At 37.8% G+C, this 18,309-nt stretch overlaps 1 protein-coding gene across 1 annotated transcript; it reads right to left on the reverse strand.

Moving 5' to 3' along the window:
- Positions 1-448: 448 nt before the first annotated feature.
- Positions 449-17,095, reverse strand: LOC124166976. The gene is made up of 9 exons (XM_046544726.1): positions 16,878-17,095; positions 15,707-15,784; positions 15,551-15,626; positions 11,740-12,093; positions 10,131-10,229; positions 5,837-6,036; positions 4,890-4,953; positions 1,951-2,041; positions 449-1,158 (listed from the first exon to the last, which is right to left on the reverse strand). The coding sequence occupies exons 1-9, from the start codon at positions 16,974-16,976 to the stop codon at positions 1,065-1,067; spliced, it is 1,155 nt and encodes a 384-aa protein (XP_046400682.1). The 5' UTR covers positions 16,977-17,095; the 3' UTR covers positions 449-1,064.
- Between the last annotated feature and the right edge of the window lie 1,214 nt (positions 17,096-18,309).

Below are 18,309 nucleotides of genomic sequence, written 5' to 3' on the forward strand. Positions count from 1 at the left end.
ATTGGAAAATTAATATCAAATTATATAAAAGTGACCACTCCATCAATAATTCATGGAATCAGATGGTCATACTGTCTTCCCTTTTTCGATTGCTTCTTCTATGCCTTTCCTTACTTACAACTGTCATTCCATTAAAAGCCAAACGTGGCTGCTAGCAGCCGTGTAATCAGACTGTCTGAAAGACACTATCAGCAATGGCTTAAGCAACAGAATTTCCATCCCTAGAGCCATCACAGAAAATGATCGTGAGAAATGTTCATTTTTCTCTTACATAAATATACATTCACAGAAGAGAATAGAAAAGATATGAAACACAGACACCAAATCGAAATGGTGAAGTGGAAGATGGTACAGCCAGAAATCAGAGGATATGAATACAGCCTGGACCACATTATTATCACGAGGAGTCACAACTACTACACTGATGTATTAAATATCAGACTTAATATTTTCTTTTAAGTATTTTATTTTAAATGACAGAGGAATACCAAGTACCTATTCTAAATATCTGTGAAAAGTAAAACCAGAGGTGTGATTCTTTAAAATATTAAGTTACAAAACAAGAAATACAGTTTTCAGCTTATAAAGAATAAATGCATGTCAACAAACACCAAACTACATTCAAAAACATAATTTTACCACAGGTTTGTTTTTAATTTCCCACCCTGGAATTCAAACTGACTGTCACTCCCTATAATATATTGACACACTAACAAATTACGTACGTACGTACGACACACTAACGTAAGTCAAATAAAAAACTAAGTATTCCACTAAAAAGGTTTAAGTTAGATTGGATAATCAGATGGTAGTAAAAATGCTCACAGCCAAGCGCCAATAAATTTCACAAATTGAATAATATTTACATGGAAAATAGAAAAATTGGAAGTTGGCTTTATAAAAATTACAACCATAAGTTGGCTCATCAATGATTAAAAAAGTCAAAGACAGTTTTCTTCTCAATTAAAGAGAAGGTATAACTCCTGCCTCTATTGCTCAATGTCAATACATTCAAAATAATAACGATCAACAAATGACAGCTCCAAAGCCATACAAGAAGAAGTCTAAAGAAGTCCTCTATTCTGCATCTGCATTTGAAAGCGTCTGTTGAGCCTCACACCTTTCAGGAAAGTCCTCCGCTCCTCCTTGATTGCAGCGCTAAAAAAACAAAAACAGCACATTCAGTGACCTTCCAATGGCTCAAACTATGGGATTGTTAGAAGATCCCAGTATTCTAATTCCCAGTAATAATGCAGTAGATCTTTTATGCACTTTAAGTTTGTTATGACTCTGAAAAGACTGCAGAGTTAATATGTAGTTAGAAAAAATACTTTGAAAAGTTGGCCCATTTATGAATGAAATTTAATTGAACTTCTCCAAGTGGATTTTTTTCTAGCTTGAGCTGTTCAAGTCATGTAGTATTAAACATCTCACATATCTCATAAACATTACCCAAAAATAATGCAGTAATAAAAAATGCTGGAGATGGGAATGTAGTCCAAATTTCCCTCGACCAAGAAAGATGGCTGGGAAGTGAACTCATCGCTAGCAAACCTGGCTGGCAATTGAATCATGGCTAAGACAAATGATTTATTCATGACAAATTGCACTCTTGATATAAATAACTTTAGACTTGTATGCAAGACTGTGCATTTAAGTACCTTGCATCCATGTAGAGATTTGGATTATATATTGCCCAAAGGGGCAGATAAAATTGCCATTAGGGGCCAGTTAATGCCAACCATTGATCAAGTTTCTTTGGTTTCCATGATAATAACCAGTGAACCAAAAATATTTTTTTAAATCTTGGTCTAAATAAGACCAGGCAAGAAGAAATTTAAACAAAAAAAACTTCATCACTTCCAGGCATTAATGACATTGACTACCACTTCTTTGACATAAATGACTCAAGTCAATAACTATAAGGCTAATAAGTCAATGAAAACATACCCTTTCTCTGGTTTCAGCTTGTTGACAGCTTTGCAAGCTGCGTCTTTGGCATGAAACTTGTTTATTGCTGCGGTACTTGCAACAGCAGGCTCTGAAGAAGGAAAAATATTTCATGAGCAAAATCATTTTGAATCAAAACACAAGAGCAATACAAAATGAATAAATGTAATGAGGTACCCAAAATTGCTTAGTAGGGACCTATTACTTCACAGCATGGCAGTACATATCTTGCATAGGACACTTAACTAAACCTATGTAGACTGTAGATGGTGTTAACACGTTGCGTACCGGGGTCTTTAAATTCCAAGGAAGGCCGAGATTGGAAATATGTGCCTATTAGGGCGTAATGCCTTTGGTTTAAACATGGTTAAAAAGCTAATGTTTAAAATATAACTTTACCCAATCAAACGTTATGATGCATCAATTCATTATGAATAACGAACAACAACTGAAAACGTACTAACGAATACGTATTGTATGCTTTAAAATTGTTTAGGTTGACGTGCCTAAATGACGAGAATCTTCGTCATCCGTCCAGAACGCTCGGGAAAAAAAGACGAGAATTATCGCCATCCGTACGCAACGTGTCAACATAATGGCATCAGCTGCAGATGAATATGTACATGGGAGTTACAGTAACTACAAACCTATCGCAGGCAATACGCATAATAAATATTTGCGGCAGAGCCTGGAAGAAGCTAAGATTCATCAAGCATTTTGTGGGAAGCTTTTTGAATGAAAAAGTGAAATACAGGTGCTACTTCACATTTTGGGCGGACACTGCATGAGTCAAAAACAGATTTTTCCTGAACACTTGTCGAATTCCCAGAGTTTTCCGGAAGAACAAAATTCACTGAATATTTCAAGTTTTCCATGCTTTACAGGCCGGAGGACAAGCTGGCTGTCCCAGCACAAGACTCAGCAACAGCACTCAGCTTTGCTGGAGGGAGTACAATTGGGCACATAGTCCATTGTTGGTTGGGCTCAATAAATGGAATGACACATGTAACAGTTATATATTTACACCAAGATTTTAATTAATCCCCTGCTATGTATAGCTGGTGCACCAAAGTTAATTATTTTTGTAAATTCATTCATGACTATTCCATGAATGCTCTCAAGAGTCACACTGTTCATTAAAGGTGATTAGTAATATCGTAGCATACTACAGTATATATATTCCGTCATAAAGTTGTTTTTATCCAAGAAATTACTGTATTAGCAATGCGCAAGCGGTTGCAAGAGTAAATGGCACGACTCATAGAAGAATTCAAGAGGAAGTTGCTCAACACTTCCTTTAAAAGGTTAATCAGCCAAAATGCCACCAACCGGCCAGCAAAAAAGGAGGCCATGGACATAAAAGAGAGTTTGACTGCTTCGTGAAATAAAAAAACTTTTTCCTCTCGTGTGACAGAGGGTATAACCTCACACAAAACAGGTGTCATAAACACAGATTTCATGAAAAAATTAATGATGGCACACCGGAATTACAAGGATATTCATTTTGAAGGAAAAAAAATGCATGCATGCTATCTAAATTAATTAGAGATGGGTCGAATAGCAGATTTCTCGAATTCGAATATCGAATTCGAATATTAAATCATTGCTCGAATATTCGAATACCTCGAATACTAAATGATGAATGCTGGAATGTTTGACTCGGTTGCCTATGCAGCAGGCAACTCAAGATTTTGGGGAGTAATTTTGATTTACTTTAAAGGATTCGAACAGGAATTTAGCTGATTAATGAATATTTTAATTTTATGGAAACAATTGGGCATATAATTAATTCAACTAACATCGCTTTACCCCCACTTCTGCTGCCTAGTGCTAGCTGACAATCTGAGGCATTTTGCAAAATACAAGCTCTTTTCCACCGGATTTTCTTCAATTATTTTCAGTCCATCTTTGGGAGTTCTCACGAGATAAGAAGATGAATTGGAATTGCTATCAGGGAGAAACCAAATATTCTGTGAAAATATCCCTTTGTCTGGGACTGTAAAAATAAAGATTTATAGCACCACTCATTAATTGTAACTTGATATATGTTTTCGGAAAAAAATACCGCATCAATTTCCGAGAAGCTCTGCTGCTCATATCGAGTTTCGCCAGAATGCTAGGTCTCCGTCGTATTTTGACATTTATTTCTTTGCGTAAAATGCTTAAATAAACTCAGAAATACGTCGTGTTTGGTCTTATTCTTTTTGAAATTACGCGCACATTACTAATATTTCAATTCAATAAAGGTGTAACATCAATTGACGAAAGTTATTCTTAGACACCTTTTGAGCTAATAGATGACTCATGCAGCGGTTGACCTCCAGAAATGGGTAACTTCGAAGCAGGTAGCCAGAAAAAGGTCAGTGGGTGAGAAACAGGGGGAGGGCGTGAAACACGTTTTTATTGTTCTCGTAACTCGATATTTTTTTCGAAGCAGAGGCCTTCGTAATGCGATCCCTGCGCGAGCTGGGACCTTTTGTTTGATTTCGGAGAAGAGGAAAGCGTCAGAGTGGGTGAGGCGAGTGCTGAATGGAGGAGGATAGCGGATCGTGGGAAATGCCCTAAGGTTGCTATCCCACGGCACTGAGGTTCTCCTGGTGGGGGGAATCGGGGATTTTCGGATTTTTTCACCCGACCATTTTCGGTTCCCCTCGTCGAACTCTTTTCACCGCTAAAATCCACGAATTTGATGTAATTCGTCAACTTGCGTAAAACGGCGCTGCGAGCACTAAATGACTACAGTTCTCTACATTTTTCCGAGTCAACTACCAACGACGTGCGTGCGACAGTGTATGACGCGTAATTCAAAGTATTCGAGGTATTCGAGGCGGTACTTTTCGCATAACTATTCGAAACCTCGAATATCGAATACTTTCTAATATTCGAGGTATTCGAGTATTCGCGGATACTATTCGCACATCTCTAAAATTAATACTTACCCTTGTTGCTCCCAAATCTGAAAACGGCATTTGCAGATTCCTGGGCATGATTTCCTCTCAGAGCCTGAAAGGATAGAAAAACAGGGGGTAAGAACTCACGCACACAACGAGAATTATAGATGAGAATAATGTGAAACAGTTCACTCTCTATCCATGGCAATTCTTCTCAAGGAGTAGTGGTAACTAGAATCATTCCAAGATCAATTCCATCACATAATCTAGGACTCGGCAAATGATGGAATTGTGAGCATTTCAAAGATGTATAAAATAATGGTTACCGTCAACTGTGGTGACTTTGTCTCAATTTTGAATGTTAATACATGTTTACCATATGCTCAAATAAGCCTCAAATTTTACTATCTTGCAGAAATATATATTTCCCTACAGATGAGATGTACATAGTACAACACAATCGGTGACTTTTCAAATTGTCATTTATTTCCTCAATTTAAATGTTAATCTTTTTAATTACGTGGGAGAATCTCACATCCTCTTGGGATGACTTAGTGCCCCGGTATAAACTAAATTTAATTTACAGACATAAAAAATGGTAGAATTATGCTACTTTCAACAATCACTGTGCATGATTGTAGGCAGTTTTATCACGATAGGACCACTTTTATCTTTTTTCAAACTGATTGGACGAATTCAGCCAAGGGTAGACAGTCACCATAATACTTGCATGGTAACATGGATGTAAATTACTATTTGAAAAACCTTCTAAAAATATAATTAACATAAATAAAAAGATTAAAATATTTGTTTTTTTATTTTATTTTGCATTGCATTTAATTTTGCATCTAATATCATAGGTGTGAAACTTTTAACTACTGCTGTATGACACGCAAGACAAAGGCATGCATAAAACTAAAGGGCTACCCACACTAACTACATTTTTAAGAACATTCTAATGGTTTACAGTAAAATTTCCACCATCTATGACTTACATTCGAATTAAATTTCTTAGGTGGCTCTGATTTACTCTTGAATGAGAAGACTGCCCCAGAACTCTGCACATTTCGTTTCCTTAAGTTCCGCTGGTTCTCCACATCCCACAAGGAATCCATCTTGTCAAATGCATTCTGGTGGATGTTGGCAAAGTTGGGAGCCTTTTTCACATCAAGCTTTGGAATTTTACTGACATTCCCTGCAAAATAATATCAGGCAATAAGAATAACAATCCAATACGTACGTATCTCACTACAAAAAAAATCAAATAATAACCACTACAATTACGGATGGACAAAACTTGGGAGGATGAACAATTATAGCTCCTAGGACAAAATAATATAAGATAAAACAGTGAAGAACCAGAAATTGTTAATACATTGGAGACTCAGTTGTATGATGCCCCAGATCCAAAGGAAAAGATGATGATGTTTTGAGAAGTCGATTGACCATAATGTCAAGAAAAATTCAAATAACGAAAGATATTATTCTATTCTAAGATGTCTTGGGTTTAGAAATAAATTATCAGAATAAAAATGGTAATTTATAAATTTGATGTATTCTAAAGCATTGACATTTACTGCAACATTTCTTAAAACCTTCAATTAAATTTTAGAAACAGTTTGAGCGCTCTTTGGCATGTATGCAAAAAATGAACCTTATGCCTTTTGGTAAATACATATCCTACCCTATTTATTAAACAAATATATTTTACCCAATATCATTGAATGTAAAACATATTAGATTTAATTACAACATACAGGTGTGGTTAGTCTTAATAAAATAATTCATGGTTGAAGACTCTAGGCTTGCAATGAGGCTTGAGACTATAGGCCTACTCCATAGGACACGCAACATTTTCGTCAGTAAGTCATGTTATTAAGTCTCTGGCATCGCACTACTAACAATAAGATTGATTTAGACTCAAATAGATTAGTGAGGATTGGCTTTTTGCCTTTGTCACACCTGATAGTCATACAATTCATAGTGATTTCCCATGGAAATTCACGTAAATATTTATGCTCTGAAACCTCAATTTCTTAAGTTCAAATAAATCCTGTGGAAATATTTCAATTTTTCATTTAACTAACATTAAAAATTTCCACCACATCATACAAGACTAGTTAAATGAGACACAGGGTCTTGGTTGAGGTAGTTGGGGAAAGTTTCCTAATCATGTAGATCCTAGAAGTAATTTTATTGATAATTTTAGTAATACGCGGTTGCCAGTCAAGATTCGCACTAAGATATAATCAAAGGAAATTGGTACCATCACACTGTAGCATAGTTCTATTAGAATCTGTTCCAAGTAGAAGGCTTAGAATTGGTGAATTTACTTTATTTTGAAAATAAAGGAAACATTTCTTCTGAAAATAAAGGAAACAAAGGAAAGTTTTCATTTAATTGTTTGACCTACATCATTTGGGTACCGTCAAATTTTTCCTTAGTTTAATTTTATTAATCCTAAGTTTCAACATAAAGCTGTTCATCCATTATCAGGGTTGTCACAAGGTCCCCAATTTCAAATTCCTTCATTAATATATGTACTCATTTCCTCTTTCTGTTTTTCCCATCCTCTATTCAATCATTGCACAACATTTTTGATCAGCCTAGCAAAACATCACCTGTGATTCACCATGCCGAGGAAATACATATGTACACAACGTAGTCCTTAAGGTTTGTTCAGAGTAGCTCCCACTGCCATTAAATATTCTAAGAGAAAAGTATGACAAAGCTGAGCACAGAGCAGCTAGGAATTTTCTTTTAGAATATATGTATTCGAGACAAGGAAACAAAATACATGTAAGAAACAAAATACTTGGAGATAAAGTAAAAACATTACCATGAAACATAATTTTGCAAGATCCTAGACGTGGCCCTCTGAGTGGTAGCGTTTAAGGCTACCACTCAGAGGGCCACGGTTCAGTGCTTCGTCATGGCAGTACATTTTGTTAACTTCATTGTGATCATACGGCGACACTTTTTTCACGCTACCACTACCCCACCTGACCCAACTTATGAGGGGAGCGATATTATGGAACTATAACCAGCTTGTGAAAAGTACTGCATGAAAATTAATTAATTACAGCCAAACAAAGGCCCATTCAACGGAACCACAACTAGTTCAGGGATGTGGTCACCATTCCGAAGGTCATAAAAAATACAGCATTGAAAAAGGTGGAGCAAGGTTCGTGGTCTCCCCTAGTCAGTGGGACACTGAGCCCTTCCCCAACCATCCATCATCTCCTGGCCTTTCAATGGATTAGAGGCCAATTTTGAAGCATGAGTAGATGGCAAACCTACAGCATTAATAGTTTTATTTAGACAACATTTTATTGCACTTGTCATTGATTTTAGTTTACATTTGGTGTCCTTCTGTGCATCAATTTTTTTTATTCTTTAGTTAATATTAACTGGTACATACAAGTTTCCAGATGTTTTTGTTAAGTATGTATTCCTAAATGTTAATCAAAACCTTATTTCTCCTGCAACTTTTAATTCAGTATTATTTTCACAAGCCAACAAAAATTTTAGCTCTACTTTTTAGAAAAGCAAGTAAATTTCACTTCACACAAAAATAAATATAATGAGAAAAAGGTAACTACGTACAAAGCTACAATAAAAAGAAAATTTCTTTGGATTAGAGTAACTAAACTGTATATATGAGGGCTGTTTTTTAATTAAGGCCCGTTGTGCCATACACTGAAATAGTTCGTGTGCCATTCGTAACGAGTGTGCACACCGCCTCCCAGCATTCCTTGCGAGCAACCACATGTCAGTTGCAGTTCTGTATCTAATCTGCACGCTTTACGGTGGTTCTTTAAAATGCCTAAGATTATTGAATCGCCCGCCGTGTGTGAGACTCGGTAGGTGATACGATTTTTGACTGCAAGAAGACGCGATGTCGGCTGCAGACATTCACCGTCAGCTGTGTGAAGGGTAGGGTGTTAATGCAATGAGTGCAGAAATGATTCCGAGAATTCAAAGATGGCTGCAAAATGTTCAGTATGATGATCGCTCAGGTTGGCCATCTCAGATCACAAACATTGTTGCGACACAAAATCATGGCAACGGTGTTCCGGGAAATGTGCAGTGCTTTGCTAGTACACTTTATGGCACGAGGAATGACGATCAACTCACAAGTCTACAGCGCAACCATTGCCAAGCTCTGACGTGCCATTCAGAACAAACGATGCGGTGTTCTGACAAAGGGAACTTCACTCCTCCACGACAACGCAAGGCCTTACACCACAGCTCGGACCCGGGAAATGATTGACTGTTTTGGCTGGGAAGTATTGAATCACCCACCGGACAACCCCGACCTTGTTCTGAGCGATTTCCAACTTTTTCGGTGCTTTGAAAATCATCTTGGCGGGAAGAGCTGCAGTGATGATGAAGACGTGAAGATAGCCGAGAACTCCTGGTTGCCAGGAAAGGCGGCAAACTTCATTAAAGAGGGGTTTCAAAACTTAGTTTTAATGTAAAGTGCCTAAACGAAGAAGGAACTATGAGGAAAAATAAATAAAAGTATGAAAATAAATGAATTTTGAAAAAAATAATTTTGGCTTATTTTACATAAAAAACGGCCCTTAAATAAAAAAAAAACAGCCCTCGTATGAATATGTTCCATTCCAATGTGTTCAGTTCTATGACAGAACTTTACAGTAACTTTTGTCAGTTTACCAAAAACTTTTTGTGCTATATTTGTGGCAAATGAGTTGAAGGATTGATTAGAGGTCCCAAAGAGCAGGTCTAATCCCTTTTTAAGCTGGGTTTTAAGAGTTAAAGGCATGCAAAGTTTATATTGCTTCGGACATGGTCACTTCCCATGCCTTCCATTAGATACAGCTGACATTCATTTGTTTGTGTAGGAAAATATGCATTGACTGTATCCTACAATAGGCACAAATGGGTTAGTACCACTTTCCTTTACAGAGAACTGAATGATAAACTGGGATTTTAGTGTCGATTACTACGTAGGACTTAACGTATCACAGCGATTAAATTCAATGTAAATATCACTTGACACACTGTTTTATTCTCAATCCTATTTTACGTCCACTTCAAGATGGCTCTCTCCTTAACAATCCATTATTTATCTTTTATCACCGTAGCATCGTCTCAAACGAAAAGAAATAAAAGAAATCAAAATTAAAAAAATCAAAATAAAAAAAATGCATGCTCACAAATAAACAAAACAAACAACAAATGAACTTAAAAACAGAAAATAAACTAAACATATACAAAAGTGATATTGGTCATAAAGACACATGCATCAGACTATGAACTCACTTTCTGCCATTGACTTCTTCACTGATGATGCCACACGCAGGAGGACTGTTTTGTTCAACCGTGGTGTCTTTTGCACCGTCGATGGAGTCTTGGGCTGATCTGAAAACGTGAGCAGGTAGATGTCAATCAGTACTGCATGCCACAGAGTCACTTTCCAAAGGTAGGCTCATTACAACTGATTTATGTATCGGCCATTCCATGGGAAGTCAACATGGAACTCTAACTGAAACTCTTCAATCGCCTTCAAATTTGGCTCGCACATTGTGAACCAATCACTGGTAACACTCCACACTAATTAAATACAAAAATGCCCAGGATTTTGGCAACTGAGAGACATTTCCTATGCCAGTTCTACTACATATTGGCACAGAAATTACATGCACTTGAGTTTGGAAACAATTGAATAAACGCAAGGGTAACTGAGAAACTAATTTTGTGTATCATTACCTATTTTATTTTTTCAATACTAACCAGTAAACTTTGGTAACCGATTACTCAGTACCACATCAAATTATTGCAACAAAGTTTTAGTACCAGTAAGCTCCACACCTATGCTATTCATGCAAGAACTTATGTAGCTTTAAAACAAAAAAAGCTGTCATAAATTTTGTAAGATTCAGAAGAAACAGAACTGGCGCATCACACAGTTTTGTTTTTGGTGGCATTGCACTCCATAAGCTCCTTACTCTCAACAAAACAAAAACTACGTAACATACGATATCTAACAGAAGTTATTCCACATCTATAATGTAAGGAATGCAGTAGATCAGCATTGATTGATATTTAAACTCACAGAAGTGAATGTTTTCAGCTGGTGATTCACTTGAACTGACGATAAATTTAGGGAGCATTGTAGTCACACTTTCCAGGGTTGTTGATGCCCCACGATTATAGGAAACTGAGAGCAGAGGAAGTCAACAACTTGCAAGGATTATTAACTATTCGTCTTGAAGGATTGCCTGTTGAAAACACGAACCTCAGTAACTATAAATACAAATCGATACAGACTTAATTCATGGATGCCGTTATCAGTATATGTATACATGTCAGTAACACTGTGGACGCATGGATTACGAAGCTAAAAAGAGAGACAAAAAAGTGCCCTGCAAGTTCAGGGGAGCCAACTAACAAAAGTGGCTGTAACCCCTGTCACCACCACTATGCGAATGAATAAGAAAGCCTCAAGGAAAGTTCTAGCAAAGGCTTCTATGGTGAATGGTAGTTGCGATCATGTTTTTCAATGCAAAATGGGCCTATTGCTATAACTTGCAGAGGCGGTGATTGTGGTAGTTTTTCAGCCATGTTTGCTCTGATTCACTGAAGTCTGACAGAGGGAGCGTTTTTTCACAGAACTCACTCTCAATATCCAAAGAAGACTTCAGCTATTCAGATCAAATCTAAAGAAAAAATTGAGCAACACTACAACCACATGGTCAGCCTATAAATACAGGGCCATTCCACATCAAACAACACTTCTGACCTGAAAAAGCTAACGGGATTGCCAGCAAAACTGTAATCATCACACTGAGAGGAATGACATCAACATGTTGGAAACCTGAAAAACGTGAATGTAAGAAGCCAAGAGGACTTAGTCACTCTCCAAACTTACTTGCAGGAAGTTGTTTCTTTGAGGATGCTGCTGTGGTCAGGGATTTAATCATATGAGGTGTCCGCTGAGTAGCTATTACAGGTGTCTTGGACGGCACCAGTGCTCCCGGTCTTCCCGAAGATTTCCTGTTAGGCACGGGCGTCTTGACAATTTTCACAGGAGGCTTAGGGGTGCTCAAAAGGGCCTTGGGGCTCTCATATATTCTAACCCTCTTTGAACTCTTTCGATCATTCTGCTTCCCTTCTGGTTTGGCCAGTGGTTCCTGCACCAATGGACTGTCAGTTTGAGCCTCAGTCACTTCGTACGTTAACCTCCTTCGATTGTTTTCCTTGTTGCTATCGTTCAACTCCCTCTCTGAAAAATAGGAAAAAAATAAACATTCAATCCAGTACATGCCATTTCATACAGGCATAGGCTATAAAAACACTTATTAATTTTGGGAAAAGAAAAAAATCTTCTTTAATAACTCTTCAGTTTTGGCAGCAATATCTAAAGCCTTCCTATATATGTATGTGGTAAATACTCAAAGGAGGCCAAAACCTCTTGAGGAACAAAGAAGTCATACATGACCCTGTACGTGATCCCACTTCCAACCCTTTTCTCAAGGTTCCGAAGTGAGGCAACTGGCCATGGGGTGATGGATTCCTGGTACCTCAAATCACTAGATCAAAAATTTAACTGGCATAGGTACATCTATTACACAAGTATTGCATCATTTTTTTTAGTAAATTTGATTCCGAGAGGTAGTTTACTCATACCAGAAATTTTAATTCGTTATTAGAACTCAACAGCTGAAATGGACAGTTCTCAGGTCATAGAATCAGACCATTAATGCCCTGAGGATGATGGTGGAGTTAGCCATTGAAACGTAAGCAGTAGATGACCTGACCCACTTGAAAACCCAAGAATTCCTCTCCGAAGGTTGCCGGCTACTTCACAAGCATTTGTGTTGTTCGTGACTCCTGGTTCACTTACTCCTTCAGGGTGAATTTTCCATTAAGTAAAAGAATATCTCACAAGAGTGCAAACAACGATGAACCAGCAGAAGCCCATAGTCAAGGGAGAGGAGTAGCAGAGAAGCAGTGTTCCACTTGGAATGAGCACTTAACATAGTCAACTTATCTGCAAAATGATTAACCCTTCAGCTGCAGTAGCTACATTACAAGTCTTAAGGCCTGTTCACACAGTACATTAACACGCACGGGTTAATGTCTAAATGTATGAACGCCAAAATACACCGTGTAACCACCCAACTTGTGCGAATGCATGCACAGAAAATAGAACCTGTTCTAATTTGGTTCATGCATTCGTACATGTTCCGTTCCACAAAAATCATTCACGCAAACAGATATTAATTCGTACGTGTTAATGTATCGTGTAAACAGGCCTTCACACTCTGTTGCCATGGAGGCCACACCCTTTTTTCTGCTGGGATGAGAAGAGCAGCTAAATAGACCCTAGTGCATAATCCTCTTCAGACCCGTTTTGCAAGGGTGGCACTCATTTAGAAAAATTAAATAGGAACCAGGTGAAATTAGCATGTAAATTAAAATGATGTTTGATCAATTTTGACTTTATGGGAAAATTAGGGTTAAATTTTTGGTACCTGGCGGGTGATAGTCAAACCTTTAAGTGTTATACAGTGGAACCTCGTTAAAGCGAGTACGGGCTATAGCGACACTCTCGCTATAACGAGAGATAGCCGATGCACTGTCAATTGACCCTATAATAAGCGTGTTAAAAAATTCGTTTTTACGAGACCCTTTTGGTGTGGCTCTCGCCATAGCGAGGGTTTCACCGCCGGAAGACTTTCATCAAGACTCCTTAACCTCTGTAATTGCTAGCGATCTGTTAGAAATGAAGTTAATGGAGTGCTCAGTCTCAAATTTATGTGGTAAACTGTCGTTCGATAAATATAATGATTGACGAAACAATGCTCTGCATGATTTCTAATCTGTGCGGCGCTTATAAATTGTTTGAATAGTTAGTCGTTATTTGAGTAAGGAAATTTAGTGATGCAAAAAAACATCGCCTTTCGTCTGGATTTATGCTTACGTTTATCGGATAGATGTTTATCTGTCACCGCACCACTCCTGTTACTGTATATCTGTTCGCAACAGGTATATTGGCTATTATTTGCTCCACCTCCGGTAAAGCGACAATTCGCTATAGCGAGTGTTTATTAGTGCACCGTGGGGTGTCGTTATATCGAGGTTTCACTGTATGTGCTTTTTACCCATGTTCTTTAATTAAAAGCATGAATCATGGAAGAAGACATCTTGGCATGAAAAATAACATGAATATGATATGGCATGGATGAGTAAACTCAAGAAAAGACAGCAAGGCAACAAAGAAACCAATCAATTCAATTTCAATTGAGTACGTGGCAGACTACGGTTAGTTCTTAAGAAGAATGATAGATGGTGAAGATCTGAGACTCGGCATTGTTCATATAAATGAGCGCAAATATGATCAAAGGTTAATAGTACCAAAACTGATATCGAATGACTTGTGAGAAACGGCCTCTGCACAGAGAAAGGAAGAGGAGAAGGTGGTCTCGGTTATACTAGGGAAAGAAGGGGGAAAGAGGCTTAAGAAGTGATGCTCCCTGAGATAGGGGGAAATCCTTCATTCAGGGAGGAAGTTAGAGAGAAGCTCATCTTTGGCGGCCGATGCTTTTCTAATTTTGCAAGCCGTGACAGGTCTTAGGCATCACAGGTGGGTGTAGGTATGCTAGAGTAGTCATTAGGCATAGGACAGTGAGCGCTCAGAGTGCTGCAATAAAAGCTATGGAATTTAACCCCGAATGCAACCTCTATGTAGCAGCTCCGTGTGAGAATCATTTCTCGGAGTGGTCTTTTCGGCCCCTACTAGCCTGAGCACTTATCGCTGATTGCCAGGAGCTCTGTATTAGCTCTAAGTGGCCAATAGTGTGTGGCTAGATGATTCAAAAGCCCCTATGTACGTAGCACCCATTCCTCTAGTTCCATTAAAGAAGGCTGAGAATCTGCCAAGTAGTGGGCCGCTCCCATGGTGGGTGACAGTTTTGAGTGCTCACTCCACTTGAATGAGCTCAATGATATGAGTACAGAGGGGAAAACATGAAGGGGAAGTCCAAAGAAAAGATAGATGGATAGCATCTAGAAAGGATCTTGAGCAAATGGAAGCCTCAGAAGACTGAAGATAAATAGCCATACGAAGAGAAGATTAGGAGGACAAGGTCATAACATAACACCATCCAAGGGGTCTGATAGAGTAAAAAAGATAACATTGATGAGTGTAAAATTTTGGCTTCTCCAGCTGTATATGTCATACTTAGTGGGACAACAGTATCAAAGCCTTGTAGCTGGCCAACTTTCATAGTTTTACCTCCCTTTTGCTGATAGCTGATTGTCCAGCATTCTCTTCCATACTTTGTTTCTTCGGTAGTCACTGTCCCTATTCAAGTTATTCCTAGAATGGCCCAAGAAATATTCAGGACAAATACCTTCATTAGTTACAATGGCTACTCAATAAGCAATGTAAGGATGAGAGCGATGGACACTCAGCGCTCAGCAGAAAGGAGACAGTACCACAAAATGTGGTAGAATACCATGCTTTGAAACTGTCATCCCATTAATCCAACATGCATGGTTGGTGAACCCAAAATCTTGCAATCGTCACAATCATCACCACGGAAACCTACGCAAGAATTTCAAGATGACACCGAGCATTGAAATATGCTCACTGTGACCGCTAATAAAATAATTCACATTGGAAATCATAATGTGCATACTTCAACCGTTGAAATTAGGGAATTTAATATACTCACCCACATCGGAGAAGTTGCGTTCTTCGAAAGAACTTTCTTCAGGAGAGGAAAAAGGATGCAAAGATTTAACCTCCACCTGTGCAACAAGAATTAGAAATAAATATGGAACGAGATCTCAAAAAACTATCAAAAACATCAAATATCAACCCCACTAACCTCCTGCAAAGGTAAACAGTCACCATTCTCATTAGATGCTTCAGCAACAGAGTCCAGAAGAATAGACACCAGCACTTTCTGTAAAAAAGTAAATTCAACCTCTAAAATTCATTCCAACCAAGTAATTCAATCCAATTCCTATGTATGCCATCAAAAGGCATTTTCTGTTAATTCAAACCCTGCCATCATAATAACCATTGCCTTCTCTTGGAAGATATTTACTACCTACTCCATCTACGTTAGCACTTGAATAGCCATGAACAGCAGTTAATGTCAATAATAGACAAAAGTGGATGGTCGAATTTCTGAACATGCAACAAAGTTTCCATTCGATTTAAAAAATTAAAGGCATCACATCACTTCGCACATAAACTCGGATGCTCATGGAAGTGAGTCCATTCTGTTGATCTACATATATAACGACTGGTTTTAAATTTCAGGTCTCTTAAGCTGAGTACCAGAACTAGAGCAACCGGATTTTCGTTCACAGCAGTCGTGAGTTCAGTTACAGCATTAAAATTTATCCAACAATTGAAGTAGGAAACGTGTGAAAATTTCCATACTTAAACAAAATTTTTTTTTAAGAATTTAAATTTTGTATCAGATTACGGAGGGTCATTATACAATCAATTTATCCAATCCAATTTAATTACAACATAACAGAAAACATTAACTACTACACAAACATTGAAAATAAACGGTATTAAAAACACTAGAAGGGCTAAAATAAAAGGATTCCCTCGGCAACTCAATCCACAACGTATTCAAACTAAGAAATACATGAAATAGGTAATATATGATTCTGGACATCATCAATCTTTAAGTCGCAATTTAAATGTCATTTAACTCACGGAGGGAAAAAAGGATTCACCTTATCCACACAGATTTAAGATTCTATGAATATCATTTCAAATTGACCATAGCTTAAGGATATGGCATAAAATTACTTTATTAAAACATTAGCTCTAATGACATGAATCCACCAAGTTCGAGACGATATTCGGGTGAATAAGAAAAAAGTCACAATATAAACACCAGATAAAAACCATAGCACCCAAAAAAGTTGAGATATTCAGAACAATTCTTTCCTTTTGCGAACAGTCACATCTCAGGAGCCATGCGACATAAACATTTACAAACAAAATGAACTCAAATTCATTCAAAAACTAACCTTGGTGATCCCTTTACCGGATTGACGAAGTTTTCTCTTTTTTGCAATTTTCTGCAGCTCACGGAAGGTTAAAGACTCCAACTCTTCCGGTGAATACATCCTGTGAAGTAATAATAACCTAAATAAACTAAAAGCTATTGTGTAAATCCCGCAAGCTGACCGAGCAGATGTTTATTCTCGTTTCCCACCAAAACGGTTACAGAGCGAATCGTATTGCACGCATACTGCGCATGCGCGCTAATTTTCAAATTTGAAATGGGTAATTCACTAGCACAGACGTCGTGTACACTATCTATGCTTATGATTTTGGATTGTTTGACTTAGTTCTAGTCGAGTGATAACAAATTTTTTTATTCCATTATGAAGTGACAAGAGCGTTAAATAAACGAAATCTCATTCTGCACAGACTCAGCAGGAATTTACCAATGTTACAGCTGAACAAGTGGTGATTTCTTCAACTCTTTGTAAATACCTGCAGGTTCACGAGTTTTGGGTGGCGATTATTCATATAGAGGAGGTTTTCTGGCGCTACTTTTCATTTTAGTGGGGAAAACAATTTCTCCAAAAATTTTGTTGGAGTCTATATGGGGCTGGGATTCGAGCCCATATCCCTTGAATTAATTCAGGGAGTTGCTCTCCAAAACTTCATTGGGTGCACAGAATACTTACCTAAAATTCAGGAATGAAGAGCACGTTTAAAATTAGGATATGCATTACCTCTGGCCTCCTGGAATAAGTGGTTAAAAAGACAGTTTTAAGGAGTTGAATATAGTTGTATACATTTTTTTATGAGGCTGTATCAAATCATTTTTTGCCGGGCGATGTGTAGTTGGCGGACGTAAACACCAGTTTTAAGGTCATCAAGATTCTGTTTTGCATTAATTAAATCCTTAAATATATAGTCTCTAAAGCCGCTTTACACAGGGGATGTACTTGCACGATCTGACATGTGTGAGAAGGCGCAGTCAAAATTGTGTCGTGTAAAGCGGTGAACTCATCTGGCAATTGAGAGGTTCTTGGTTTGAGTCCCAGTCACGTTACATTTTTACCCTCTGATTCATGGGCGTACCCAGCCCCCCCCCCCCCCCTAAAAGCTAAAGTAACTTTACTTCAAAACGAAAGTTTTGAAAAAAAATCTATAAATCCATAAGAATAGTGATATTAGAATAAAACATTTAATAAAAATAAAAGTATTTTATTTTCGAGAATATAATTTAAAATAGCACCGATATAATTTTCTTAAAATTTCCCCAACCTCAAGGTTTCTGTTTCACAACGTGAACAACCACAACTTGCCCCTCTCTAGTTTTGATGCTAGTTTGGATGCTGCCCTTGCTATTATTTCTGGCTTTTTCCATCTACCACACCAGCATTGTCCTCGTCCTTTTTCTGTTACTATCCCTTCATCAGTGGCGCTGACTCCATGGAGCCT

The sequence above is a fragment of the Ischnura elegans genome, chromosome 10, assembly GCF_921293095.1.
Source record: "Ischnura elegans chromosome 10, ioIscEleg1.1, whole genome shotgun sequence".
In the NCBI taxonomy this organism is placed as follows: Eukaryota; Metazoa; Arthropoda; class Insecta; order Odonata; family Coenagrionidae; genus Ischnura; species Ischnura elegans.